Here is a 27,565-nt window from a genome sequence, read left to right as displayed (position 1 = left end):
AATTTTTTTTAATTATTAAATGATTTAATATTTATTTATCTTTAATGTAAAACAAACAATTCAACGGTAATAAACTTAGGACCTCATGTATAAAAGCAAAGTTTTTTGTTTACATAAAAAAATTGTTTGTCCCCTATTCGTGTTATTTTCTATCACATGTTTACCTTGCATTTATATGTAGACTGTTTTACCAAGTTAAGGTGCTTTATTAACGTGTAAAACGCAGTTTTAATATTACAAATGATACATTATATTATGTTGTTCAAGTAAGGAATAGATAGTTTGTTTAGTTGTAAAATATTAAGGCGAAATTTGGTAAAAATGACCGGTGATAATAACGACAATTCAGTGATCCTTGCAACGGGAAGCTATGATCATACTATCCGTTTTTGGCAAGCACACAGTGGACTATGTGTAAGAACTGTTCAACACCCAGACTCAGTAAGTACAACTTGTTAATTTAACATCTCAAAACTTATTTTTTATGTATTGATTTGTATAAAAATGATTTTTTTTAAATTTTATGAATTTGTTTTTTACAGCAAGTTAATGACATGAAAATTACTCCTGACAGAATGTTGTTAGCTGCAGCAGGATATCAGCATGTGCGGTAGGTTTAAACCTATTTTTAATAACCAAAAACACTTGTATGCAATATTTTAACTTTTAAATATTTATTAAGAATGTACGACATCAATTCTTCCACCCCAAACCCAGTTGTTTGTTATGATGGACTTGGAAAGAACGTGACAGCGGTTGGATTCCAGGAAAATGGAAAATGGATGTATACAGGAGGGGAGGACTGCATGGCAAGAATATGGGACATGAGGTAAGAAATTTTAATAATGTTTATATTGCAGCGTGTTGTAATGATCACAACATTTGGCTTTACTACACGAGGTCCTGGGTTTGATTCCCAATATTCTCCTGCTGTAGCACCCTTTAGTAAGGTGTTACAAATGGTATGAACTTCTGCTGAGCGAACACTTAATCAGCAGCTTAATTATCAGGCAGTTATAAGCTATAATATCTCAAACTCCAAAGGCAACTCAGGACTGGGTCGGCGTAACGAAGAATAAATAAATATATCTAAAACTTTCTACAATAGCTTGATTAACTTTTTTTTAAATTGTTGTAAATGTAAATTGTGTAATTTGTTTTTAAAATTATATAAAGGGATCGAACTGGTCAATGCAACCAAGTTTTTCAAGTTAACGCCCCAATCACATCAGTATGTTTACACCCAAACCAAGCAGAACTGATTGTAGCTGACCAAAGTGGTTGTATAAATATATGGGATCTCAAATCAAACAAGACTGAACAGTTGGTTAGTAGTTACTTTTATTCTTAATATGCTCTTGTATGATTAATATTAGATTGTAACTTGTAATTTAACCTGAGCCCTTTTTTCAAGATACCAGAACCAGATGTTGCAATTAATTGTGTTGATATTGATCCTGATGCTAGTTATTTGGCTGCTGTTAACACACAAGGTAATAAGAAAATTTTTACATTCAAAAGACCATTTCTCAAAGAAGGCATATAGCTATTAGAATTTTTATAGATTTGTGATTGGTATTGCATGATAGTGTTGGTATATGCATTTTTAGTCCATTTATAAGGATAAAAAGAAATGCCACTAGTTGGCATTATACCTAGGACCTTGATTTTTTTAAGTTGACGACAATTTTACTTACTATTTTATATTATTATATTTTTGCTATTTGTAGGAACTTGTTTTGTGTGGAGTGTTTCTCACTGTAAAACTCCTGAAGGCATCATGCAAGTCAACCCTCGAGCAAAACTTAAAGCCCACTCAAGATACGCACTCAAGTGCAAGTTTTCACCAGACTCGGTGTAAGTTAAGTTTTTGTTTTTAGTTTAAATTATTTATAGAAATTAAGACAAAAGGTTACCAACTAATAGGGTCTTAGAGGTCAATTATGTCGAGTTAAGTAACTTAAGTTAAGGTAAGTTTGAGTTTTTGCTTTTTAATGTGCCTATTGAAATTTTGCTTGTTGGTTGTTGCCACAAGATGGCAATAAAGAGCCAAGTAACATTTGGTTACGTAGGCCTAACTAGATTATCTCTTTTACATTTTATCAACTTTGCCTCTTTATTACAAAATTTTGATTACTTAAATTAAGGAAAAATGTAAAACAACAAATAGTGTACACAGTGTTTTAATACACGGTTTTAAATTAGTACAAGACATTGGCAATAAAGCATATTCAAGGCCCCAATACATAAACAATAACATAACTATGTTGTTTTTAAAGCACATGATCGAATGTGACTTTAAAGAACATTTAATATTATATTTGGGTCAGTAAAAAATGCATTACAAAATATTTATATAAGTTGGTGTAACTAGAGTTTACAAAATGGTTCAATACTTAGTTTGTTTTTAAAAATTAACGGTCCAAGATTTGGAAATGAAAAATTTTATTAAGTAACATTAGAATATTTGTATTTTTTCACAGTGTATGTTTAGAACTTATTAAAACTCTAAAATTATATAAAACACTTAGCGCTTTTATGAAAACAAAAACTTAAACCAATAATATTAAGTCAATCAAACATTTTAAATAGCTTAATGTAATACACCAATATATTGACTCAAATTTAATTTTGAAACTTGTTATATCTTAATTTTAATATCTTTAATTCTAACTAAGTCCTTCTCTTAAACTCTCGGCATTCAAAAATTTTCAGCGTAAAAATATCACAAATTTTTGGGGGTAACATTAAGATTTTCCCTTTTTACCCAGTTTAAACTGAGTGGCAAGCCAGGTAAGTCCGTCGGCTAAACCCTGTCCTGAAACCGCACAACTATTTTGTGTGTGCCATCTTCTGTTGGTAATTGAATGAAGATTTAGTTTTTCTTTTATCTCCTCTAGTCTCATTGCATTTGGTAGATCCTAAAATAAAAATAAATTAAGTTTTGATTAAAGATATATTTTTTAAGTTTAAAAAGTTTTATAATATATATATATATATTTTTTTTTACATTGGGTCCTAGTTTTACAATTAGTATGTTTTTGGGTTTGTTATTTACAGAAATTAATTTGACTTTGAAATCATTTAGTTAAAGGCCAAAGTGTTTATGCTAAAGTGTGTGGTTTACATAGGATTAAACAGAACATATTTGTAGAGATATATACTTGCCCAGGGCAATGACAATACCTGCATTTTTCAAGTCATGACCAAACCTAAGTATAATGTATGCTCTGCTATGTCATGTTATCATTTTAATAAAAAAACAACTTAAAGGACTAGTATAATATGTGTATTGTACTGTATGTTATATCTAGCTGGACCACACAAAGTTTAATACGAAATTTCACAAGGTTTAAAGCGTGTGATGTTGGTTTTCGGCAGGTGTGATTGACCTTGTTAAGCCTAACATAACCAACCAATACCTATGTGTTATATGATTACAGGCCTGGTGCATGGTAATTTAATGTTAAGTGTTGGGTATTAAAGGTTTAGGCTTAATCCTGTCCAATTTTATGTTGTGGATAAAAATATTGTTGGATTAGTTGTTTACCTGTTTGTTTGCAAAGACTAATAACTTGCAGTCTTTGAGATCATCTTCTTCTAACAGACTATGGAGTTCTTCCCTTGCTTCTTCGATTCTTTCTCGATCATTACTATCCACAACATAGATTAAACCTAGATTAAAAAAAAGAATACAGTTATTTTTTGTTGCATGCTTGAAGACTTTAAATCAACATTCCAAAAACTTCTTGATTTTTAAACATTTTTGAAATGATCTACTTTAAAATGAGAAAAAAATTTAATTTTTAAATATTTATTGGTTGTTTACCTTGTACATTATAAAAGTAATGTCTCCATAAAGGTCTGATTTTATCTTGACCACCAATATCCCAAACCGAGAAGTTTAGATTTTTGTATTCCACTGTTTCAACATTAAAACCTTGAAATAAAAATGTTGGTATAATAACTTTTTAACTTTTTAATTTATGTTTTTTTTTTGTTAACTTTGCTTTATTTTTTAATAATTTTGAAGATATGGGACTAAAACTTTTAATGATTATTTTTTACGTAAAGTAGTTGTTAAACCTTTTTAAATGTAGTCAAGCGTTTTACCAATCCTTTATAAAAGAATGGTAATGGGTGTGTTAAAATACTACAATTGTTTAGTACAATTTTTCACTTTTGTAGATATATTAAAACAATATTTTTCAAGTTAATATTTTATAAATTTTAAATTTTAAATTTTTAAATAAAAATTTACTTACCGATGGTTGGTATCGTTCTCACTACTTTTCCCATTTTCAAGTTGTATAAAATTGTGGTCTTTCCAGCACAGTCCAGTCCCACCATTAATATTCTCACCTCTTTTTGACTAAACAGTTTTTTTAGTAATCCACTTTTTGGAGTTTCAATACTTCCAGAATTTCCCATTTTTCAAATTTTTCGTTTTAAAATTCGGAAAAAAATATTTGACGCAGCCTAGACGCAGCCTACTAACCTATTTTTATAAAAGTTTTCACGTACGCTAATTTAAATGTATATTTGCACCTGAATAAATAAAAATTTCAATCAAAATTGCAAATTCAAAAGTTTACAGTAACAAAAAAAACTTCTACGGACTTATTTCTTTTAATAATTTCCAGACAACTATTTTGCCCTTTTTAAACTTTTCTATAATAAGCAAGCGTTACTAAGAAATTACTTCTTAAATTTAGTTCGGGCTATATCTATTATTACACTTGTGACCTATACTGACTAAGTAAAATCAATTGTGCAGATACTAGCAAATTTATATTTGCTACATAAGAGATAGGAGAAAAAATAACGCAATTAAGATTGATCACAATAAATTTTAGCGTTTCGAACCTTCCTAACCTTGCATGTTATACCGTCTTAAAATAAACACAAGTCATTCACACTTATATTTCATGTCGTAAGTTTAGCGTAAACCTGCCAAAGCTTGTAATAAACATCTTTCATGTCGGTTATATATTCGCTAAGGCCTGTGTTAACTGGTAGCTACTTGTTTGTTTTATAACGTTTCGCATATGTCGTGTAGATGCAAAATACTTTAAACTTGTGAAGACACTTAAAACGTGCAACTAACAAACTGTTACTAACACGTTTCGAAAATCCTCGTCTGACATTACATATCTGATATTTAAACTCAGTTTGGTTACATGTATGCACTCGTTATTAAAGTAGGTTTGTTTTTGCCCACCTTTTTAACTCGAAATAGCTCAAACGATTACGTCATAGATTATTCCGTATGCGTCAGAAGTGTCCTACTGTTCTAAATTTCGTAGTCAGCCTTTTTTTGATTCTTGCAATGAAATGTTCTGACTACGAGCAAATTTCCAAACTCTGACTCGGTTTATGCTGAGCTATGACGTATGTAACCCAGTTTATATAGTGTCAACTTTTACAATGCGCATATCCTAGGTAATTCAAAATTGCACTATTCTTACAGTATTGTGCTACCTTTTTTGGTAAAAAGATATACAGTACACGAATAACCTTAAACAAATACGCAATATACAATGCTATTACTCGCCCAGGCAAAACATTGAATCACTTGCACTTGCCTAATCTGCTGGGTTTACATAGAAAGCGGTACCGTTGTACGTATATACATAGCCTCGAGATACGATTACGGATAGGCGGAGCCATGCTATCTATTCGACCAATCAAATGGCCTGAACTGATTTGATGGACAGGCCAGATTACAGGTGTTTTTGTACGGCGATGAAGCTTGTGTTGAAATGATGTTAAAACAACATAACATAGAAATATATACGAAAGGTTTGGGTAGCGAGTTTCTAGTAAACATGTTTTTTGGTTTTGTAAATAACTTCAAGTGTACTGCTTGCTAGTAATCAACATTTTTCATTTTTTTAGGATTACAAATATTTCGCAAAAGCTTTTTTTATGTGATTATAGTTGCAAAGATGCTTACAAAAATTTCAGTTTACAATTTAACGCTAAATGAAATCGCTAACCCACTTTAATAACTATTTTCTCCAAACAAGTTTTTTTTGTTATGAACATTAGTGTTAATCTGTGTAAACAATTATTTAATTAGTTCACCAAATAGCTGTAAACTTTGCGATGATGGATCGCCGTTGTTTGACTCCTTAAAATACGATTTGTTGTGGCTAAACTTTAGCCTATTGCACCGTTTGTTTTAATGAGTAATTTATCTTTGAAAATTTACCAAATTGTAAAGCTTTTCTGTTTAATTTTACATTTTTTTCTGGAGACTCTAAGTTTCCAAAAATAAATAAAAATTGGTTATGCGATTTTCAAAACGTCACAAATCAAAGAGTTGCATAACAGACGACATTTCCTACCGGTGGTCACGTGACCTCCCAAACACGAACTTGCGATTACTTAGATCACGTGTCGAGCATTCCGCTATGACATCACAATACACATTTCGCTCTAAAAGAACCCGCTGTTTACGATCGAAAATAAAAATTTCCGAAAAAAATAATTTTATGACTTTCCTATAGTTTTCGTTTATTGTAATTTTTTATAAAAGTTGACATTTTTTACCATTTTTTGCCAAAACAACCATTTTCTTAAAATAGTCACAATTTTTAAACTAACATTTTTTACAATTTTTTTTGTAAAAACTACCATTTTCTTAAGGCACCACTTCAAAAATTATATTTCGATATTTCTATATTCACCGAAAACTTTAGCTTTGTTTCAATGTTTTAAAAACAAAAACTTAACAACAAACCTTAAATTTATGTTCCAAATAAAATCTACACATCCATGTTTAATGTTACCACTCACAACATTCAATTTGATAATAAACAGAACCAATTTTTGTTTTGAAAACATGAAATTTTTACGCAGTTTTAAATCTGTTTAAATCCGCGTCCAGCTGAGTTTTATTAAACAGTGCCACACTGTGTTTGAGTAGCATTAAAACTAACTTTTAATAACTCTATTTAACTTTTAAATCAAGATTTAAACTAAGTGTAACTACATGATAGTAAGTTTTTTTTCTATTAAAGATTCAATTGTTAAAATTCTCGCTTTAGTTATTATTTAAAAAATCAAAATTTTTGGCATTTTTTTAGTTCTTACATTTTAGTGAGCATCTTTATACATTAGACAACGTCTTACCTATACTTAGTAGTACACTTACTGATAAAAAACACACAAATTAAATCTCACACATGTTTAACGTTAATCATTAACCAATTTTCTATAAGTTGCAATAAAAATCTGCTAGTGGTTACACTTCGAAAGGCAATTTCTCAAAAATAAAAAATCAATTTCAAAAATTTCCGCTTTCTACTCCCAGAATACATAACAGATATGACAAATTACAATGTAATTTCTTTAGGCAAACTATTGCTTAATCGTATATAAAACAGCAGCATTTTTTTCTATAACGAGCTTTTAAATCTTTACAGTTATTAATTTTTAAGTCTCGTATTATAAACCTTGTGTCTTGTTTCGAAACCTCAACTATTTGATGTCTTATTTGTGTAACGAACTATAGTTAAGTGGATGAATAACTCATGTACTTTACGTTAGCGATACGCCTTTATATAAAGTATAAATAGGTCTGTATGTCTGCATATATATATGTGTATGCTTAATATAACAGTGTACATACCTTTCAATTACGTTTTATAGAGGTTGTGTCTCTATTGTTGGCTACCTTATATGCTAAGGTTAGCGGACCTTATTTATAAATAAAAATTACAACTCTACCCCGCACTTAGTTCCTAACGCTTAATGTTTCAATGTTTGACTCAAAGTACCTCTCCACTTGTGTTTCAATGCCTGCTGTCAATCAATACAAAACCTTGTTCAACAAACACTCAAAAGTAGCGGCTGGTAATCCTTTTAATTTTAATTACCTCAAACAGGGCTCTAACTTAGAAGACAAAGGGAACTCGCGACCGTTTAAATTGTCCGTCGTTTGTGTACATTCTATACAAAGGTATAAGGTTACAACATGAATAAAGCTGTGTCCTTTTGTTTTTGTTGTATTAGGTTACCCGTTGTCGTGTGTTAACTTTCTTTTTAATCTACTTTCTTGGCTTTTGTAATCTGGTTTTAATTCAATGCTCTTTTACCCTTTTTCTTTTAATTTAGTTTTTTTTAGTTCCTATCAACCCATTTTTCGTTTCGAATATATTCTAAATTCAAGCCTATTTTTAAATTGAAATCATTTTACAATTTCGTCCTTTAGGTTTAGGTTCAAAACCTGATCATATACTACGCTAATCCTACCTTACCCGAACAATAAAGTCGACATTTAAAGAACTGTTGGCGTTGATTTAACCCATTCAATTTCCTCCCAATTTTACGATGAAACGGTGTTGTTGTTTTTGTACGCTCTGACCACATTAAAGCAGAATTGATTCAGCACATATGTCGTACTTCAAACTACACTTCTTGTTTAAAAATCACCAAAATATATATAACAAATCACAAAAAAAACTGCAATTAACAGCATTGGCCAAAGTGTGCCCGAATTAAAACTGGCATTGTTACCCTTCTCTAATATCTTGATATATCTGCAACCTAAATGAAGTGTTTTGTTAAATAATCTCTAACTTTCAAACCACTCTAGCTAACCTTTACTAAATTAGCAACTTATCTATTCGCCTATCTGCTATAACAACGAAAGCAGTATATGAGCTCGTACTAACGCTTGACTGCGTTTTTGTAGACTGTGCGTTAATGTATGTATGTGCTTATAACGGGTCGACTGAAAATGAGGGAATGGAAATTGAAGGAACGGAAAATGAAGGAACGGAAAATGAAGGAACGGAAAATGAAGGAACCGGAAAATGAAGGAACGGAAAATGAAGGAACCGGAAAATGAAGGAACGGAAAATGAAGGAACGGAAAATGAAGGAACGGAAAATGAAGGAACCGGAAAATGAAGGAACGGAAATTGAAGGAACGGAAAATGAAGGAACCGGAAAATGAAGGAACGGAAATTGAAGGAAAGTGAAAAAAGGAGTAGCGGAATCCTAAAAAAATAAAACGCGGAAATACCGTTGACTGTTTATTTAGGTTTACTGTCATTTATTCGAGAACTGATAAGCGATAATAAGTTAATTTTTATTACCCCAGCATACCCTAACCCTCTTCTATAAAATGCCCGTTTATTTCTAAAATAATATTGACTTAAATACAAATAAATAGTCAACGGAATTTCCGCGTTTTATTTTTTTAGGATTCCGCCTCTCCTTTTTTCACTTTCCTTCAATTTCCGTTCCTTCATTTTCCGGTTCCTTCATTTTCCGTTCCTTCATTTTCCGGTTCCTTCATTTTCCGTTTCTTCATTTTCCGGTTCCTTCATTTTCCGTTCCTTCATTTTCCGGTTCCTTCATTTTCCGTTCCTTCAATTTCCGTTCCTTCATTTTCCATTCCCTCAAATTCCGCGTCCCCCTTATAACTTGTAAATATTGCGCGCCAATACGCTATGGATATAAGAAAAAAAATTCGTATCTTTTTCACTTTGACCCTGTACGTTGATTAGCTACGAAATCTTGATATGGATTTAGATTAATACTGAAGATTACGTTATCTTGATTATATCAAAACCTAAAAGGATTTTGGTGTTTTCAAATTTGTGAAAAAATTATCCTTAAAAAATTAAACACTAAATTATTTTTAAGTTTTAAAAAATGTGTTTTTTTATTTAATAGTTTCTCATTTTTGAGGTATTTTTTAAAACTTTTTTTGAATACAAACACAGACAAAATCACTTTTCGAAACTCGTTAATAACTACGCAATATTAATACTAGATCGATATCTATTAGATCTCACATTCCAATCTAACCACACGTTAAACAAATATCTCAATTTAAGAATCTCTATTAACAACTTACTATGTACATTTTAGACTATTGGCTACGACGTCAGCTGACCAGTCAGTTAATATATGGAAGACTTCGAATTTTCAACTACTCAGTACCCTTAAGTTAAATTGTGCGGACCCTGCTGATCCTCCACATGGTTGGATGTGGGATTGCGACTTCTCTGCGGACTCCCAATACATTGTAACAGGTTTGTAATTTGTGGGAGGGGTCTGGGGTTCGATTCGGACCAAAGCCTATTTTTTATTTAATTAATAAACGTAAGGTAAAAAGGGTGTTAAATAAAAGTGCTTCTTTGTTTAGTTTTTTTTAGTAAAAAGAATATAAATTTTAAAGTTTTTTTTTACAGCCTCTTCCGACTGCGTGGCTCGTCTTTGGAGTATTATAGATGGAGATGTAAAACGGGAATACAGCGGCCACACTAAAGCACTTGTTAGCCTAGCATTTAATGACTATCTGTGACTCACTAACGCCCAATAACGGATAGTCAAAAAGAAAGGAGGTTCAGGTCGAGCAAAAGGAAAATGTACGAACTATGCTATTGTTGATCATTTTTTTATGTTGATTATTTATTTTCTTTGGAAAAGCAATTGTCGAATGCCACAATCTTAATATTAAATAACCCAAAAATGATAATTAAACCTGTTGTTTAAGGGGCGATTAAGTAAGCCCAATAAAACTTATTTAATCAATATATTGGGGCGTTTGTTAACTTCTATAAAGTTTGTACAAAAAGCATACAATAGAGCAATTTTAACCCATAAATAAAATAGGGAACCTAGTCAAACGAATATAATATTTCAGCTTATTTAATAGCAGTCGTTGAAATTCTTCAGTATTATCTACACAACCGACTTAACATCCGCTTTGTTAACTACACCATGTTTACTCCCCATGTACGTATTATCACCCCCAACTTTAGCCCAGAAGGACTTGATTGACTCATTGCCATCTGAAAATCGTTGTCACTGATGATGTTATCGATAGCGTAGTATTCTTGACCATTATGGGGTCCATGAAGCTTGTTAGCGGGCCCGTGTGGCGGCCTGTGCGGGTGGGGATTGGTAGCTGGGTGACTCGTATCTTTCGGAGGAGAAGTGTTGCAAGACGAGGCACCAGATCTGTAAGATAGAATTTATATGTTTGGAATTTGAAGGCAATTCCTCATACATTAAAACACAATCTCTTTTTTACCTTGGTGTGTTGTTTGGAGAGGTGGCGTTTGACAGGATGCCTCCAGCCAGTGCCGTGGCGCGTGGCACTGTTTCGATCGCTCGTAGAATACAAGCCTTCCTCCTCAATCTCATCTGGATACTCCCATTCCGTTTGTAGATAAGGATCGATATAAACACCTTGACATCGTAATCCAGAGGTTTCTGAAATGCATAAAATAACTTCTGTGTTTAAAAAAAATTTCAAATTTAACCAAATGCAAAGATACTCTATATTAAATAAAATAGTACTACATTTTAACAATTGTATTTCTTTTTTAAATATATTGACCTTGAGGATAATAACGACGTTCACTGTGTCGTAATATCTCCTCGGTTGAATCTCCCACCGACCATTGCCGTAAAACACGGAAGGAGCACTTCTCTTATTTCGACTCGGATGATAGAAAACGTGAACGCATCGACTCTTCTCCGTGTAGTCACGTGGTAAATATTGTGGCTCCTGGAACTCTGGGCTCTCCTTAGCAAGAATCTGGTATCTAAAAACAATAAAGCATAAGCCCAAAACTGCTATAACAAATTTAGTATTTACCCAATCATTTCACTTAAACAGGATCTGGTATCTGTAAACAGCAAATCATAAATCCGCATATTGCTATAGTAAACCAAGTGTTAACCTATAAGTAGAGGTATTTTTCAAAGTGAAATATGAAATATGAGACCAGATATATTATGGGAGTTTACCTGTAAGCATCGCTTAGGTAAGTGCGGACGATTGATCTGTATTGTAAACCCAAAGGTGATTCTTCCACAGCTAACAACTGTGTTCCTCCCATTTGGGAGAAACGAATTTGTGGAAAAGTCTGAAATCAAGGTCGTAAGAAACAATTTGAATGTCTTGAGATATTGTTTGTTAATGTCATGCTTAAACTATTCAATAGATTGCTTAAAGTTCAACATTTACAGTTATATAAACATTACCTTTCTTAAATCCTCGACAAATTCGTTTAAGTCTTCGTTTCCTTTCCTCTTACCAATAAACCACCTTTGTAAAGCCTCGAACAAGTAAAACTCATCAGGTATAAGCAAGCTTGAGCTCTTCATAATAGCTTCGACGCAATCAACAGGTAATGTAAGCCACTCTGTAGAGTCAATCAGCTCTTCTATGTTATCAGCAATAGCTCCGTCGACACATTTGGCTGTTAGATCCTGATAAGAAATCAAGGCATTTTAGCGTCATATTTTACATTGGTTTAATTTCTATTTTGATCAAATACTAATCTTAAAAATTACAAATCGGTGGATTTTTGTACTTTATTTGTTATTCATCTACAATTTATTAATTTGCTTACATGTAATTCGTATCTTGCCGCATATTTCAACCATCTTACAGCACTTTTAAGGTCTCCGTCCTCGATCATTCCTGTTATAAATGCGTCGCATGCTGCTCTTAATGACTCCACTCTGTACTTGGCTGATAAGACCAACAAAGGTAGGGCAGAGTCCGGTGTGAACGTGATTTTACCGCAGTAAAAGAAGCGGAGAAATGTGGCAAAAACTCGTTGACATTCTTCCGATTCATCCAGTTCTAACTCCTTTAACATATTAGATTAGAATACTTAAACTTTCAAGCAAGTATTAGTTCTTTCAAGGCAAGCATTTAACATTTCACAAAAAAGATAACAACATTTAGCAATGAAGTAAAATGGGAATTTGTTACAACTTAAGATTTTTGAAATAACGTGTTTAATTTGAAAAGTTTTTAAGATGTTATCCCTAACCTATATATGAATTTAACTTAGTATGTTACAAACTTTTTGAAAGTCCGGGCAGTTGGTGCATCTTTCTGTTGTTATCATCAAATCTCGAAATACGTCGCTCTGCGCAGCAAGTGCGAACTTATGAGCATAAAATCGACTTTCACCAACAACTAATATCAAGTCACTCAAGTCCGGATTATCAAAATATCTAAAAAAAGGAATATATGTTTAACTTTAATTCATTTTTGCACAACAAATTTAGTTACTGAATCTTACTGGGTAATTAACAAATGCCTTGTTAAGTTAAAGTCATGGTATGTAAATTGAGTATTAACAGATTTAAACAGCTTTCAAATATAAAGTCGTCTTACCTCATTGTGTTAGCTGAGAACGAAAGCAAATCTCCAACCACGTGACCTTCTATCTCAGCTTTTACGTCGGCAGGACTGCAACTGTAAAAAGGAGAATCAGGGTGATTGTACGAATAATATCCGTCGCCATGCAACCGATCGCGCGACGCAACTTTCTGAAGATATGTATCGTACTGCGTCGGATTTAAAAGACTCTCTGAGGTCCTGCGTCTACTGCATTGCCTTCCAAAATCTCTCGCAAAATCTATAAACTCTAACTCGCTAGCTTTACGATCCTGATCTGCAGATATTGCGTTCTTGTTATCTTTGCTTTCAGGTATTGTGTCAAGTCGTGAGTGTAAATTAGCGTTGTTGTTTTGCTTGTACTTGGTTTGAGTTATGGTCATAAAGTTGGGGCCACATTGGTCGGTTTGGTCGTACTCGTGGTCATCGGATACAATTTCGACGCTCGATTTCGGCTTGTGGCGTAACAAAGGTGATGACGGATCTTTTATGATCGAAGTCGGTGTTGTAACTAGTTTCGGTGGTGTCGACCTCTCGTCGTAATCTCGATCATAACTCTTGTTAGTGGGCGTCATCCGAAACCTTGTCTTTCGCTTGCTCTTGTCGGGCGCCAGCTTTTTTGCGAGCTCTTTTTCTATGTCTTTTGACGTCACGAATACCTCCGTGACGTCACTGCATTCTGTATAAATAAAAGTGGGCTGATGCTGAAGACCTTTGTACATCTTAGTAAGAAATTTCTTAAGTTAAAACCGGTATTTATGGGTCAATTTGCCTTTTACTCTTTGTTGTTTTTCACCTAAGTCTTAATTGCACCTCAAAGGACGCAAACAATTTGTATTAGCTACTTGAACTACTGAATATAATAAAACCCCTTGTTCCAGATTGCTTTCCTTGCTATATAAAACCAAGTTAAAACTAGATCAAACCCTAATTGGAATCTTGCGACGGTCTTGTACAAATACAAGCAGCCTGTTCACTTTCTTAAGGACCTTATTACAAAGACTTTGGGTCTAATAAATGTCCTCGTATAAGCGTGTGATAAATGTAAGGACACTTTAAAATAAAGAGGACTGGTAAATTGAAGTATTTGCTGCCAGTACTTAAGAAAAATAGCGATTTCTTAAAGTTGAAATGCTGAATTTGCTCTTTTTTTGATCCCAAGCTATTTTTAACATAAATTGGTTAACGCGTTTTGCAAATCCAAATTAATTTAATATCTTTTGTTGGGTTATACTTAGAATTATATTTTACTTACCGGTCAGTTGGTGCTAATCCCATATTTCCCGACTCTGTAGAAGAGGACTTTGACTGAAAAGCTATTGTTTTAGCAGCCATATTTACCCTACCATTACCAGCAGAAAACAAAAATAAATTTTTTAATATTTTTTTATTACAAAAACAAAAGTCGATCGATTTGGTGTTTAAAGTGGTACTTAAAAAGATACTGTACAAGTATATGGTATATACCAATAGCGAGGATAAGGGCAATTAAACTAATACTTGTACGCTTTAATTTCAAGATATTTTTTATTGTATCATTCAAGAGTGTTTTAGGAATAAATTATGACATTTAAAAGTTTATAATTTAAAGTGGTATTTTTATAATTAAATTTATTAAATGGGTAATGTAATAACAAAATGATACATTTAAGGGTATATTGCAAATTTTAAAAATGTTACACCAATAACAAAATTATGAGTTTGCTATCTTTTTCAGGCTTTCCGTTCGCCCTATAAGATCATTTAAACGTTCCTTCACGTTTTCACTGCTCTCAGTTGATTCAGTGGCACACCAGTCTATGAGTGATAGCTGGTCACTCAAATCAACCAAAGACTTTGCTGTAGATACAAATATTATTAGATTGATCAAAAAATATAGACCTCAGATATAAATACTGCTTTGTTCTTTTTATACATTTTAATAAAATGAACTTATGAGGTCTGAATTGTCACTGGCTTAAATTTACCTGTTATCATAATTTATACACAATATTAAAAATTTATAAATCATAAAACATACTTACATGCAGTTTGAAACAGCTCAACAGTTGAGGCATGATATTGTGCATCCATCTTTATCTGAGGACCAGAATAAGGATGTTGCAATATCGTTTGTACTTTGTCTTGATTTTTAACAACCAACTCCAATTTTTCGACCATTTCTTTAACGGTTTTAAATTTTGAGTTCAAAGAGTCCAAACTTGTTAAATTGCCGGCAAGTTTTTGGTTTTTATTTGCATCGATTTTTGCTTTTGTTTTGTAAAGTTCCCTTGAAGTTATCATGGAATCTCGAAGCATCTCAATTTGTTTGTCAATTTTACTAAGTCTGGGTTCGCTGTTAATCTAAATACAGAGTCAGACAAATAAATTAATTTTAGGGGGCAGTTGGGTAAACAATATTGGCTCTATTAACTCAGTTTATTTCAAATAATAATTTAAAAATTACTTCTTGTTGATGTGAACTGTCATCCTCTATTTCTTGATTGCCAAGAATTAAATCAAAACAATGAATTTCATTTTCAGACCAAGGGTTTGTAGCATTTTGTTCGATTACCCCATGAAAGGACTCCATAATAAATTTGTTATTTTCCTACTGCAAATACTGAAACAATTATTAAATAAAATGATAGAAAAGCAGTGTAAAAAGTTGTGCAAGGTTTTCAATTTAATATAAATGTTTTACAGTTTAAACCTTATACCAAAATATCTAGCAATTTTTTTTATTAACAACATGCTGAAAATAAATTAGACTTCGATGGAAATAAGTTCACCTGCTTTAATTCTTGAAAATGGATTTCACAAAAGATTCTTAATTCCTTTTTGTTCGATATTTTATAGATGGTCTTTGCTATTTATTTTAAAAAGAAAATATGTAAAGGCCAAATCTACAATATTCACAAAACTGTAACTTACTGACATATTTTAAATAAAGTGTATAAGTTGTTCAAAACTCCTAACTTCAACGGTTTTGTTTTTTTAAATATTTACTGCAAATTTAGGATATTTTAACATAAAAAAGCTTACCAAAAGCAGCACTGGGAGTTATCAACCTTACCTCAAAAATTTATTGTTCCAAATTCTTCTTGCTTTCGTATTTAAAACAGTTTGTTCAGCTGTAACATGCATACATTTTTAAAACAAAATTGATTGTTTTTAAAAACAAAACATTGGCGGCATGCTACAACAGCTGACTAGTGTTTCCAAATAACTTGACAAGTTTTATTTTTTTTTATGTCAAGTTTTTTAAAAATTATTTCAAAAATATTTAAAGTAAAAGGTTATTCTGTCAATGAAACAATTTTAAAAAGTATATTAATATTGGTTCTAACATATATTTTTTTTATTTTCAAACTTTAAAATAATATAACTATTGCTCTTAATAATATTTCAGCAGAACCTTTTTTACATATATCTTTATTTTTGCAGATAAGTCATTGGCCTGAAATGAATGACAGGCAACAGCACCGAACTTGACATTTAATGACAAGAAATTATCAAAAAAGGATGCACAATTTGCTACAAAATTTATCAAAATTATGGTAAGGTAGGTTATTTTTCTTATATTAAAATTATTGATAGATTGTTGAGATTATTAATGATTTTAACAAATTAAAGGGTTGTTAATATTTATGTTGTTTTAATGAATTGGAATAACTTTTTATAGCATTAGTTTAAAATCAAAACTTGTGCAAATATAACATATCGATTAATAGTCGATAAATATCGATTTCTTTTCAGTAAGCAAACGTGTTTAAGTTACAAATTTGTTTTCTTTTGTGCAAAGAATTGATTAAGTTGTTTTAAAACTTACAATTCTAAAATATTTATGTCGTAAAAAACGTTTAGCAGGTATGACTTCTAAGATTTTCTTTACTTTAAAAACCATGGCGTATAGAACGTATTAAAACATCTAATAAAATTTATAGCTTACAATAAAATAGACTGCTTTAAAAAAGAATCTTACAATACAAATAAAATAGTTTGTTTGCTATTGATTAATTGCACAGGGATAGGGTTATCGATCGGTCTCCATATAGTTCATAGGTTTTTTTAATCAGGTTTTCCTATGTCGTTATACTTGTTAAGCAAACAAAAATAACGATAGTAAAGGTACAACATTCAAGTAAAAGGGCATATTATGCGAACACATATTTGCTAACCTAACCTTTAACTCAAACAGTTTGGGTATAAGAGAAAAGATAAATTTTTGTACTGTTAGGCTTTAGATATCTGTAAGAGTTATAAACTTAGACCAAGTAAAACACTAAAGGCCTATGTTAAATAACGTTAACGTAGGGTTGTAGAGATTATTATTTGAACTATGAGAAACGATTGTACAGCTTTTGATTTTGAAAGAGAAATGAAATAAATTTAAAAAAGAGAAATTTTTAATTCTTAGAAATCGGTTTGTTTATGTATGAGATTGTATTATACGGCTCACAAAAAATATTATTATTATTAGATCAAATTTAGGGGGAATTTCTGAAACAGATGGTACAGTTTTGTAATTTAGTTACGAATTACAAATTTAAACAGTGCTGTATTTTGATCTTAACTTTGTATCTTAACTTTGTTTAGCGTTGAAAATGAACTAGCAGTTTTAAAATGAGTTATAATAACAATCTTACTGGACAACAAAATTTACATCAAAACGGAGATTACTCTACTAAAAATGGAACAACAAACAACAATAATTCTATATTGTATTCTCCACTACCCAAGGAAAAAGAAAACCTAACAAATGGTTCATTAAAACTTAGAACCTTAGAGCCCTTTGTGCACCAGGTATGTTGTGTTTTTTTTTTATTAATCAGTAACTTACTATTTACTTTTTACGTTTTTGTATTGGACGTAACTCTATACCAACGTGGCTTCGTAACTACATTCCATATTTATTCAATCATTTTGTTTGTTTACATAATTTTAAATTTGTTAATATTTGGTTGAATACAGGTGAGTGGCACAGCTCATATGTTAAAGTACGATGCCAATACTATTGGTAAAAGCTTATCAACCCGGGAATGGAATTTCTATCGACTTATGCCAGCAAGTTTGAAATCGTTCACGCCCATTTTGAAAGGTAGGAAGGCTAGTGACACTAACAATATTTAAACAAATGGTTTACCTAAGGCTATTGTTATGGTCAGTCAAACAATAAAAATAAAAACATTTGACGAAAATATCACACTATACGTTTGTAATATTTTTAATATTTCTCCTATGATTCTAAATCGAACTTCGATAGAAGATATAATCCCTTAAACATAGAACTGCTATTGTTATTAATAGAAGTGTATTGGAGCGTGATTAGGCTAAAGTCAAGGACAACTAAACCTACGTACATGTACTTTAGAGCGTAGCTCGCCTACACATTACGCCCCGTTACGTCGAACCCTACAATTTTCAATACTTAATAACGTAAAATTTGTGAATAGGGATTCTACATGCAAAACTGGAGGCTGACGGGACATCTTTTTACTTCCACGAAGCTGACAATAACTTAAAGAAGTCACATGGATGTAATGCTCATAAAGAAGCCTGCAATTTAAAGTAAGTATTACACATTGAATTTTTAAACTCTAAAATTTTGAGTTCTTTTATTCTTTAGAGTGTAAAAGATATGTAAACATCAGTATATTTTATAAAATTGAACAGTCATATTTGGTTTATTAAATAAGATACGGTCTTTGTTTATATATAAAAATTTAGTCGTGTTTTTATACTACATTTAACAATAAGTCATTTTATATTTTGCCATCTAGGACAACTCTTTTCAAAGGACTCGACAGAGTTGAATATACAAGCCTGAATGGCTTCAACAGCCATCCTTGGACCGTTGACAAAGACCAGAAAGCACTTACCGAGGCGCTGGGTAAAAATCCGTGGGCTTTGCGTAGGCATAACGAGGAAATTAACCGCATGCTTGAGAGCGCGAACACACCGGTGAACAACCTGGAGTTGAATAAAGATATTGAACTTACAAAATGTAAGTTATTCATTTCAAAAATTTACTATACGTTTTATTAACAATTATAAATATATATTTAATCATCTTCGATGTGGGAAGATCGACCTCACGACCTAAAATACAGTAACATAAGTTGCCCCGACCCAATCCCAGATTACCTTTGGCATTTTTGAATATCATATATTATATTTGCCCGACAACTATAAGCTTTATTTTTTCTTAAATTTTTTAAATTTTTTGTTTTAGCTTATCTATTGATGGAAGACATCACAAACAACTATATATTTCCAAGCATTATTGACTTAAAAATCGGAACACAAATGGAAAGATTTGGTTGTTCGAGAGAGAAACAGGATAAGCATATTCACTTGGTTAAGAAAAGTACAACTGGTACTTTGGGAGTACGTTTAGCTGGCATGCAGGTAGACCAACTTTTCATGTAATATTTTTTTACAAAATACAATTTTTTGTAAATCTTTTTATTTTTGATAGGTCTACCAAGTTACCACTGGTCATTATCTATGTCGGGATAAATATTACGGCCGAGGTTTACTGACGACTGGGTTTGTCGAAGCAATTACCCAATTTTTACACGATGGAAATCAAATTGTTGTCGATGTCATTCCTTTAATGATCGACCGCTTGTTGGCACTGCGGAGCGAACTGGCGAAACTCGATTCATATCGCTTTTACGCTGGGTCTTTGTTGTTAACCTACGAAGGTGGAGTAAGTAACGGAAATACCACAAATGGCTGCAACGGTTATTCGAGCGACGGAAATTTGCAGAAATTTTCAGCCGGTGAGCGAAAAATTGGTGTGAATATAATCGACTTTGCTCATAGTACGTTTAAAGGTTTTATGGAGGACACTAACGTATACCGAGGCCCTGATACGGATTTCTTGTTTGCCTTGGATAACCTCGTATCAGTTCTAGAAAAGATTTTGAAAGACGAATTAAGTTGAAATTAAGAAAAACATTTGCGTTGTGTTTTTAGTTGAATAATTTTTTTAATTAGGCTAATTATTTTTACATATAATTATCTGTGCAATTTTTTTAATTTTTAATTATTTTTATGCAATTTGTCGTTAAAACAGGTTCAAAAAATTAGGACAGTATAATTTAAATTTAAATTGTTTAATATTGTTAAATCTAAACTTTAATTATTGAGATTTTAATATTTATATAATGTGAAGGCACTTACCAAGCAATCCCATATTTATGTATCAAGAAAATTATAAACGCTATTTTAATTATTAAATATTTTTAATTTTTATTGTTAGGTTTATAACATTGTGCTTAAAAACACGTCGGCACTAATAAATAAAATATCAATTTAAAAATCTATCAAATTTTAACATTCGACATATTGTGTTTTGCGAAATTTTACTATATCTAAGGTTTCAGTTACTCAGCGTTAATGTCCTGTTGGTATTACGCAATGTCGACAGCTACACTGGAAAAGTTGACGGCCAGTTGTAACTTTGATTGGCAGGACGTTATGTTTTGCTTTTCACGCATCGCTGCTCGCGTGAGCAGCTGGGCCACGTGACAACTAGGGTCATGTGATCAAGCCTGTTGCTAGTTTGTTTTGGTTGCATTCTGGACTTAAGACGAGTTCATCTTAAAGTTATGTGGTTAAAACTGAACCTTTGGTTTCAAAATTAAATAATGAGCTTTTAAAGTAAGTTGTATAAGTAGTTAGACTTCGTATGAGCAGTAAGAAAAAAATGTTAGATTATTTAATTGTTTAGACATCAATAAGTTCTAATAAATCATCACTGAATGTATTTTATTGAGTTATGCCTAATAACATTATTTATGGCATTTTATTTAGATGTAGAATCGTAGATTTAGAAATAAAATAAAACCAAAATATATCAAAAATGCCGGAAAATATTGCATTTAAAGAAACTTCAAGTTTAAATAATTCGCCAGTGAATTTGCTCAATCCAGGGTTGCCAAGTTTCGACGTCGACAACCCCTTTACCTCAATGATTTATCCATTCGATACAGACGATTTGGAACCCCTGTCTCCAATATTTCAATCTTTACCACCGACTTCATTTTTAAATCCGTTTGAAAACGAAGATAATAAATTGGATTACAATCGCGTTGAGAGCAATAACATGCAAACCTTACCTCCTCTGTCGTCTATGTTCTCAACCAGGACTACAGAGTTATACCCCGTGACGTCACAACTAGTTACGTCACATCCAGTGATGTCATATACTAATAATCAAAATCAAAACAATAAATTCGAAATGAACCAGTCGACACCTGGCATGGACTTTGTAAATAATTCGCACAGTTTGCCAGAGTTGAACAATATAGTTTTTGGCGATATGAATACCACGCTGCTGCACACGCAGGCAATTGAAATGGACAATAACAATCTTATTCTGTCACCAATTTCATCCGTAAAATCGAGGAGGGGAAATAAAATCGGGACCAGGTGTAGTAAACCGCGAGGTTCCAGAAGGAAGGCTTCGTTTCCAAAAGAACTCGGTAAAGCACCGACTGTGAATAGCGCATTTCAGGTATTCACATACTGCAGTTAAGTTCCGATTTACTGGAATAAAACATTGAGCATATACGTAAAAATTTCTTACATCATGTTACAGAAACTACGCACCCTTATACCTACAGAACCAATAGATCGAAGGTTATCTAAAGTTGAAACATTGCGTCTGGCTGTAAGCTACATTCGACATCTAGGTAAAAACCTAAATACCTTATTAAATATTTAAAATTATAAAATATCTGAGAAATTTTTAATTTTAACAGGGCATTCGTTAAAGTCGGACAGTTGGGTTGAGCAACCTTGTTTAATAAATAAAACAACAACAGAAGAATCAGGGAATATTTCAACTTCAATATGCACTTTTTGTATGAGCAAAAAAAGAAAGGTAAATGCTGTTTGAATATCTAAACTTTAAAGTCGAATATTATATTAAAAAAGGGTGCCAAACAGGGGTAGTTCAACACCACATGTAAGGCATTGTTATTGTCAATGTCATTATTTGTATACAGGAAGTGTAGTTTAAAAAAAACTGTGAGAAAAACTCAGTGTTTAAATTTGATATACCTAATTATTTCTGTCATTGTCACATTGGGTTTCTCACGTCACAAGACGTGTTGTGACACGTGACGTCGTCACCTGGCCGACAGTTGGCGCGCGGGACTTTTTTGTGGTCGTCACGTGACTTGCTACGTCACGAAATCATGTGTCAGCTGCTGTGTGCTCCGAATTTAGATCAGAGTGTCACTTCGGTTCTTATTAAAACTAATTAACGAAGGCAAACGTAAACATTCTAAAGACAAGTTAACTGAGCTGTCAACTGTTAATTTAAGATAATGGATTAAATACATTTTTAAACTGACTTGTGTTAAGATATGATCGGTGACAATTTCTCACTGTTTTTTATTTATTTTTAGGTTTTATGAATTGAATAGCAAATTGGAATACAACATTAAGAGCGAAGAATCATTTGGTTGGAACTTGGGTTTTCTCTTTTTAAAGATAGTGATTTTTACTGTGAACTTTTTTTTTGTTTTCTTTTTTAAGTTTCTTGTTGCATTGAAGAGATAATTATATTTTTATTATTGTTGTATTTGAATAAAATAATAAAATTTAAAAATCGCTAAAAGTTTTATTTACAACTACAAGAAACGTTTTTTGACATTAAGCATCTTCTTCTAGAATTAAAATCTACTTAAAATCTATATTTTTGGAATAATCTTTTTGTCCTTGTATTGCTAATGAGCCACAAATATGTCACATGCCACATTTCTTATTTCCACTTCCATACTTGATGAATAGATTTGTCACACTTTGCAAGCCACACCTTTGCAGTAGAAGCTGTGATGCACATTCTGCTCTCACTATTTTCAATACTGCCGTCCTGGAAAAAAAAGTTTTTTTTTTATTTTTTTTTACAAAATTTAGGCAGCAAGATATACAAGGATAAAACACTTGGCAGAAGTGCTTGAGGAAATAGATTTAATTCCTTCTCCCACCATTATGTAGTGCTTATAAGTAAGACGATACACAGCACAAACTTTTGCAGGTTAATTATCAGGCCATTTTGATCAATAATATCGTAATCTGTCAAAGTCAGTTCAAGACTAGTTTAAGGTAACAAGTGTTACTTCGGGCTTTTCCGTAAAATCTTCCTTTCACGGTTATAAATAAATAAAAGCAACACTCTGCAAGAACAAAGGTTAAGATGTATAATGTAAGAAGAACTTACCTTGTTTACAGTCCATTGTTGGCTGGGGGGTGATCCTTTGCGATTTTCCAACGGAAACTTGCATTTTTGTATCTCAAGTTTGTTGTTATTATGCGCCAAACAGAGATCACGAATACTAGACTGTCTTAATTCATTCTAAATTACAAAAGTTTATATTTTTGTACATTACTGGAAGAATATTATATATAATTAAAAAAGCATATAGAGTACTGTTTAATATGGGAATTGTAATTCAGTTATTAGGAATTTTTCAGGCACATATAATAAGTTACGGTGTATAGATTACACTATTTACTGTTGGTCTGGGTTTTTATAATACTTAACATCAAAATATTTTTTACCATTTTAGTGAATTCAAAATATTGAGTGGATAGATTTTCTTTAAACGCATCAACACCTAAAGGACGACCTGGGACAACCTCGGGAGAAAGTGTATCAAGACAAACATCAGTCGAAGTCCCGAAGCGACAACAAATCTATAAAAAGGATAGCAACAAGGTAAAATATTTATATTAATTCACACTAAAAGTTATAATTTATAATTTTAAAAACAATTTTTTCTGATTGAATCTTTTTTAAGTTAATTACGAAAAACGGTATAAAACTAAACGTATTACCTACAATTTTAAATTACCAAGTGCTTAGATATGTTAATTAACAGCTTTAAAAACTTACTGCTCCGCTATATCTTGGGTTTAACTCGGGTACATATAAGTCAGGGTAGATGTTTTCGACATACCACTTGAAAGGTTTGCATTTAAGATTTTTACGAAGCTCTTGTCTTTCAGTTATGTTGCCGAAACTTCCCTGCAAATGTATAAATTACAAAATCATATTTGAAATATCTAAAAAACAAAAGTAGATGCATGTAAACTATTTAGATGCTCCGGTTTGAATTGAACTTTCATGACAAGGCCACAAAAATTACCGGCATTGCTTCTGGTAGTTTCTTGTAGAAGATATCTTTGTATTCGTCCAACCAAACCTCTGCGACTCGCTTCTTATTACGTAATATGACGTCGATGCCTACGTCATTCGAACTTCGAGCTTTGAACACGTGGCCCACGTGACTACAAGGTAGAATCTCTATACTGCCACCACATGTCCAAATCTAAAATATTGATGTCAAGTTAAAATTTTAGTGAATACTGGTTAATGTTAAAAATTTTCAGTTGACGAATCTTACTCGAAACGACATTTCCAGATTTTCGGCGCCAAAAATTTTCATTCCCGAGTCGTACTTTCCAAGTTCGTAAAAATATTTCTTCTCGATGGCAAAGACCCCGCCTGACATGGTAGGAGAGAGAATAGGTTTCGTCATATCCATCTTGGGGTTTTGGAATCTCTCACGAGGTGGTGGTAACCACCTGTAGGTTAGAGTCCAGTCAAAACCACCTCGCTGAACCTGTCAATTTATGTCAAGACATTATTACTGGGGGGTCTTTTTTCTTTGCCAATTCAGCCTTGAGCAATAAACAACTTAAGCAGAATTTAAATAAAGAAAAAAAAGGAGGTGTTAATAGGTTGTTTGTCCAGGAAAGTCTAAGGCAATGTAGTCTTGGAGTCAAATTTTCTTGATATAAAACCTTTTTACTAACTAGAAAAAAAATACCCTTTGCATGGTTGTGACAGAAAACTTGAAGTTATCTGGATTTATAATCTCCATTACGGATAGCGCCACCACGTGTCTGTCTTCCTTGATCCTCTCGAGAAGAGGCTCCATCCAACCTTCGTAACATTCACCTGTAATAGAAATTTCAAATTTAAAAAAAAAAATTCAACTCACTTTTTTTAAGTTTTGACATATTGCAAACTTGAAATCAATACCAATACTGATTTGCTAACTTACAATGGGTAACTTACAATGGCTAACTTACAATGGGAGTCTAAGAACGTCAAAACATCTCCAGTTGCTAGGTCTGCGCCAATAAGCCTTGCTTTGGCTATTCCAACTTGATCGGTATTTCTGATTACCTTGACGATATCTTGTAAGCCCACTTCTTCTATCTCGGCATTTACAGCATTAAACACATCTATAGAAAAGATAAATATTGTCTTTGTACTAATATTTATATCTTAATACAGGCATTGTCGTGCCCAGTTATTAGTTAAATATATATGCCACATTTGGAATAAGGCCATGTTAAAAACTTTTAATGCCGAAATCGGTTAGCCAGCAGGCCTAACTGATCATTGTGTTATTATTAAAAATGTAGATATCATTAAAAACTAGCCTCTGTAACTAGCGTCGTCTACAACAATAACTTCGTTTAATACAAGTCCGGGGACAGACTCAAGAACACTGTATATCGTTCGCAGTAAAGTCGATGCAGCTTCGTTTCTGTAGCAAATAATTACGCTGACAGATGGCAAAGGTTTACGAAATTGATTCGTCTAAAAAAAATTAAATTTATTACTTGACAAACACTGGATAAGATGTTAATGTTAAGTGAACCGGCAGCGTGGTGTAGTGGTAGGAACACTTGCTACACCACACATGAAGTCGTGGGTTCAATCCCAACTGACCCTTATGCTGTAGCGCTCTTGAGTAACGCGCTATAAACGGTACGAACTTCTGCTGAGCCAGCACTTAATCAGCAGTTTATTTATTGGGCAAATATAATCTATAATATCCCAAACTGCCACAGGCAACTCGAGACTGGGTCGGAGTTACTGATGTTACCCTATGTTCAAGTTGCGCATTCGACTTTCCCACATCGAGGACAAAGAGATATACAAAAAAAGTCAGCAAAAGAATGCTTAAAATCAAAATAAAGAAGACTTACTTTGCACACTTCTTCTCTTTTGTCTCCCAAATTTCGATGCAGTGAAATAATATCGCTCACAAGCACATTAAAATGATGTTTCTTGTATCCCTGTTCAATCTGTCTTTCCACGGAAGGTCCCATGCGTTTCGGGATCTCGAAAGGGTGACCGAATTCTCCCGGGGCGTCCCGTTCCGACGGGGGCTTCTTGAGATACGGAAGCAAGTCTATGGACGAGTAATAGGCGGAGGATGCGTCGGTCTCTCCTAATTGAAGAAGATCAAAGTCTGATATCGATGCATTTCCAATCTGTTACAAAGAGAGAAATTTATTTAAAACAAAAAGTTTATTTACCTTGACTTTTAATTACAAAAAAGTTTACTTTATTAAGTAAAATGCCTAACAAATTGTTACGAGTTTATTGGATTCATTTGAGGTAGCGCTTTACTAAAAAGCAACATAGCAAGCTAGCAGATAGAAATGAATTAAAAGACATATAAGAAATTGTGACATTCAGACACAGGTTTATTACAATACCTTGTCGACTATATCGTCACTTTTATCAATAACCATGTTATCGATTATAATGTCAGTATCACGTAATACGTCAACGTCATCATTTTCGGAGTTGCCTTCCTCTGGTGCCTCTAACGTTTGCATGCCTTTCTTTTTATCCTCCATCTCGCGAGGCTCGTCCGACGTCGACACCACCACGACAATAATTTCCTCCATCGTGTTTCTATCTTTTGCACCCTTGTGTAGAAAGGTATCTTCATCGTTGTTTAACTTGTCGTCTTCAAACAAGACCAGGTCATCTTCGTTGATCTCTTTGCCCATGTCGTCTACATAGTAATCATAGTTACTTAAGGCGTGGTCTCTTGCCCTCGGCTCGTAGTCGTAATCCTCTCCTCCGTTAAAAACGTAAAGAACCAGAAGGAAGAACATGCAAACGCCAATGTTCACCCCAATTTTGATCATTCGTTCAGGCCGCATTTTGCAAGTGCTTACAATGGTTTCTTCTAAGCTTAACTTGATTTTGAATTAAAGTGTTCAGTTAGACCAAATAGGAGTAAACTTGTAATTTTGCTTGACAGTTGTATATTTATTTATATTACCTTCTTGTTTTTTTAAACAAATTGCCAGCTATCTATTTAACCTTACCTAAAAATCAATCCTAATTAAATCAAAACATCGTTGCTCGAATTTTTTTGTCTGGGATTTTTTAATGAGTTACATTTTAACACGTCAGCGTTAGGACTTCGTTTTTTAGCTTATGTCTGTGAAGGGCTCTTTGCTATGGTGTGCACTTCAAAATGATCGATAAAAATATTACAACATAATTATTATTATGATATTTTGACATTTTAATTTAACAAAAATTTGTTTAAATTAAAAGAAAATTTTGAACATTTTT

At 32.6% G+C, this 27,565-nt stretch overlaps 7 protein-coding genes across 11 annotated transcripts; 3 read left to right on the top strand and 4 right to left on the bottom strand.

Annotated features, from left to right (window-relative positions):
* Window positions 1-214: 214 nt before the first annotated feature.
* Window positions 215-10,718, top strand: LOC145760137 (target of rapamycin complex subunit lst8-like). Of its 2 annotated transcripts, XR_014286578.1 has the most exons (9): window positions 215-441; window positions 543-610; window positions 683-829; window positions 1,177-1,327; window positions 1,415-1,493; window positions 1,731-1,857; window positions 9,888-10,051; window positions 10,211-10,387; window positions 10,681-10,718. XR_014286578.1 is itself a non-coding variant. In XM_082574013.1 (8 exons), exons 1-8 carry the CDS (start codon window positions 322-324, stop codon window positions 10,321-10,323), a joined length of 969 nt encoding a protein of 322 aa, XP_082430139.1. In that variant the 5' UTR covers window positions 215-321; the 3' UTR covers window positions 10,324-10,632. The 2 variants fall into 2 exon arrangements, 1 of the variants encoding a protein (XP_082430139.1); XM_082574013.1 differs by lacking the exon at window positions 10,681-10,718 and having other exon boundaries at window positions 10,211-10,632.
* LOC145759848 (ADP-ribosylation factor 3-like) lies at window positions 2,168-4,569 on the bottom strand. Its single transcript, XM_082573701.1, has 4 exons — window positions 4,266-4,569; window positions 3,830-3,940; window positions 3,551-3,675; window positions 2,168-2,921 (listed from the first exon to the last, which is right to left on the bottom strand). The coding sequence occupies exons 1-4, from the start codon at window positions 4,429-4,431 to the stop codon at window positions 2,748-2,750; spliced, it is 576 nt and encodes a 191-aa protein (XP_082429827.1). The 5' UTR covers window positions 4,432-4,569; the 3' UTR covers window positions 2,168-2,747.
* On the bottom strand, window positions 10,394-14,508 carry LOC145760132 (BTB/POZ domain-containing protein 17-like). Of its 2 annotated transcripts, XM_082574006.1 has the most exons (9): window positions 14,423-14,508; window positions 13,165-13,245; window positions 12,848-13,001; window positions 12,386-12,628; window positions 12,015-12,242; window positions 11,778-11,896; window positions 11,365-11,572; window positions 11,056-11,237; window positions 10,396-10,982 (listed from the first exon to the last, which is right to left on the bottom strand). In XM_082574006.1, exons 1-9 carry the CDS (start codon window positions 14,500-14,502, stop codon window positions 10,736-10,738), a joined length of 1,542 nt encoding a protein of 513 aa, XP_082430132.1. In that variant the 5' UTR covers window positions 14,503-14,508; the 3' UTR covers window positions 10,396-10,735. The 2 variants fall into 2 exon arrangements, with proteins under 2 accessions (XP_082430131.1, XP_082430132.1); XM_082574005.1 differs by lacking the exon at window positions 14,423-14,508 and having other exon boundaries at window positions 10,394-10,982; window positions 13,165-13,889.
* Window positions 14,509-14,594: 86 nt separating this feature from the next.
* LOC145759880 (uncharacterized) lies at window positions 14,595-16,333 on the bottom strand. 3 transcript variants are annotated; one of them, XM_082573733.1, is made up of 5 exons: window positions 16,223-16,333; window positions 15,939-16,015; window positions 15,614-15,769; window positions 15,192-15,510; window positions 14,595-15,006 (listed from the first exon to the last, which is right to left on the bottom strand). In XM_082573733.1, the coding sequence occupies exons 3-5, from the start codon at window positions 15,737-15,739 to the stop codon at window positions 14,861-14,863; spliced, it is 591 nt and encodes a 196-aa protein (XP_082429859.1). In that variant the 5' UTR covers window positions 15,740-15,769; window positions 15,939-16,015; window positions 16,223-16,333; the 3' UTR covers window positions 14,595-14,860. The 3 variants fall into 3 exon arrangements, with proteins under 3 accessions (XP_082429859.1, XP_082429862.1, XP_082429860.1); XM_082573736.1 differs by having other exon boundaries at window positions 15,614-15,760; XM_082573734.1 differs by having other exon boundaries at window positions 15,939-16,010; window positions 16,218-16,248.
* A 1,439-nt stretch (window positions 16,334-17,772) lies between these two features.
* On the top strand, window positions 17,773-20,175 carry LOC145759656 (inositol hexakisphosphate kinase 1-like). The gene is made up of 6 exons (XM_082573504.1): window positions 17,773-17,952; window positions 18,121-18,247; window positions 18,603-18,717; window positions 18,930-19,153; window positions 19,382-19,557; window positions 19,628-20,175. The coding sequence occupies exons 1-6, from the start codon at window positions 17,773-17,775 to the stop codon at window positions 20,096-20,098; spliced, it is 1,293 nt and encodes a 430-aa protein (XP_082429630.1). The 3' UTR covers window positions 20,099-20,175.
* A 947-nt stretch (window positions 20,176-21,122) lies between these two features.
* On the top strand, window positions 21,123-22,580 carry LOC145759655 (uncharacterized). The gene is made up of 4 exons (XM_082573503.1): window positions 21,123-21,673; window positions 21,758-21,851; window positions 21,921-22,042; window positions 22,572-22,580. The coding sequence occupies exons 1-4, from the start codon at window positions 21,128-21,130 to the stop codon at window positions 22,578-22,580; spliced, it is 771 nt and encodes a 256-aa protein (XP_082429629.1). The 5' UTR covers window positions 21,123-21,127.
* Window positions 22,581-22,753: 173 nt separating this feature from the next.
* LOC145760133 (polypeptide N-acetylgalactosaminyltransferase 4-like) lies at window positions 22,754-27,302 on the bottom strand. Its single transcript, XM_082574007.1, has 11 exons — window positions 26,689-27,302; window positions 26,173-26,460; window positions 25,621-25,780; window positions 25,264-25,419; window positions 24,999-25,129; window positions 24,573-24,791; window positions 24,315-24,497; window positions 24,062-24,193; window positions 23,728-23,862; window positions 23,387-23,521; window positions 22,754-23,038 (listed from the first exon to the last, which is right to left on the bottom strand). Exons 1-11 carry the CDS (start codon window positions 27,142-27,144, stop codon window positions 22,928-22,930), a joined length of 2,106 nt encoding a protein of 701 aa, XP_082430133.1. The 5' UTR covers window positions 27,145-27,302; the 3' UTR covers window positions 22,754-22,927.
* Between the last annotated feature and the right edge of the window lie 263 nt (window positions 27,303-27,565).

The sequence above is a fragment of the Corella eumyota genome, chromosome 7 (assembly GCF_963082875.1).
Source record: "Corella eumyota chromosome 7, kaCorEumy4.1, whole genome shotgun sequence".
NCBI classification, from domain to species: domain Eukaryota; kingdom Metazoa; phylum Chordata; class Ascidiacea; order Phlebobranchia; family Corellidae; genus Corella; species Corella eumyota.
This window is presented reverse-complemented; position numbering and strand designations above follow the sequence as displayed.

Coding starts and splice junctions, on each gene's coding strand:
- LOC145760132 (XM_082574005.1), bottom strand. CDS start 13,889: ATGTACAAAGGTCTTCAGCATCAGCCCACTTTTATTTATACAGAATGC. Junction 13,002..13,164: donor TTCTCAGCTAACACAATGAG/GTAAGACGACTT, acceptor TCCTTTTTTTAG/ATATTTTGATAATCCGGACT. Junction 12,629..12,847: donor ACTGCCCGGACTTTCAAAAA/GTTTGTAACATA, acceptor AATATGTTAAAG/GAGTTAGAACTGGATGAATC.
- LOC145759848 (XM_082573701.1), bottom strand. CDS start 4,431: ATGGGAAATTCTGGAAGTATTGAAACTCCAAAAAGTGGATTACTAAAA. Junction 3,941..4,265: donor GAGAACGATACCAACCATCG/GTAAGTAAATTT, acceptor TTTTATTTCAAG/GTTTTAATGTTGAAACAGTG. Junction 3,676..3,829: donor TTACTTTTATAATGTACAAG/GTAAACAACCAA, acceptor TTTTTAATCTAG/GTTTAATCTATGTTGTGGAT.
- LOC145760133 (XM_082574007.1), bottom strand. CDS start 27,144: ATGCGGCCTGAACGAATGATCAAAATTGGGGTGAACATTGGCGTTTGC. Junction 25,420..25,620: donor AGACGACGCTAGTTACAGAG/GCTAGTTTTTAA, acceptor TCTTTTCTATAG/ATGTGTTTAATGCTGTAAAT. Junction 23,863..24,061: donor ACCCAAGATATAGCGGAGCA/GTAAGTTTTTAA, acceptor TCCTTTTTATAG/ATTTGTTGTCGCTTCGGGAC.
- LOC145759655 (XM_082573503.1), top strand. CDS start 21,128: ATGATTTATCCATTCGATACAGACGATTTGGAACCCCTGTCTCCAATA. Junction 21,674..21,757: donor CTGTGAATAGCGCATTTCAG/GTATTCACATAC, acceptor ATCATGTTACAG/AAACTACGCACCCTTATACC. Junction 21,852..21,920: donor AAGCTACATTCGACATCTAG/GTAAAAACCTAA, acceptor TAATTTTAACAG/GGCATTCGTTAAAGTCGGAC.
- LOC145759656 (XM_082573504.1), top strand. CDS start 17,773: ATGAGTTATAATAACAATCTTACTGGACAACAAAATTTACATCAAAAC. Junction 17,953..18,120: donor TAGAGCCCTTTGTGCACCAG/GTATGTTGTGTT, acceptor GGTTGAATACAG/GTGAGTGGCACAGCTCATAT. Junction 19,558..19,627: donor TACGTTTAGCTGGCATGCAG/GTAGACCAACTT, acceptor TATTTTTGATAG/GTCTACCAAGTTACCACTGG.
- LOC145760137 (XM_082574013.1), top strand. CDS start 322: ATGACCGGTGATAATAACGACAATTCAGTGATCCTTGCAACGGGAAGC. Junction 1,328..1,414: donor CAAACAAGACTGAACAGTTG/GTTAGTAGTTAC, acceptor CCTTTTTTCAAG/ATACCAGAACCAGATGTTGC. Junction 10,052..10,210: donor CTCCCAATACATTGTAACAG/GTTTGTAATTTG, acceptor TTTTTTTTACAG/CCTCTTCCGACTGCGTGGCT.
- LOC145759880 (XM_082573733.1), bottom strand. CDS start 15,739: ATGGAGTCCTTTCATGGGGTAATCGAACAAAATGCTACAAACCCTTGG. Junction 15,511..15,613: donor ACAGTTCACATCAACAAGAA/GTAATTTTTAAA, acceptor CTCTGTATTTAG/ATTAACAGCGAACCCAGACT. Junction 15,007..15,191: donor TGAGCTGTTTCAAACTGCAT/GTAAGTATGTTT, acceptor TTGTATCTACAG/CAAAGTCTTTGGTTGATTTG.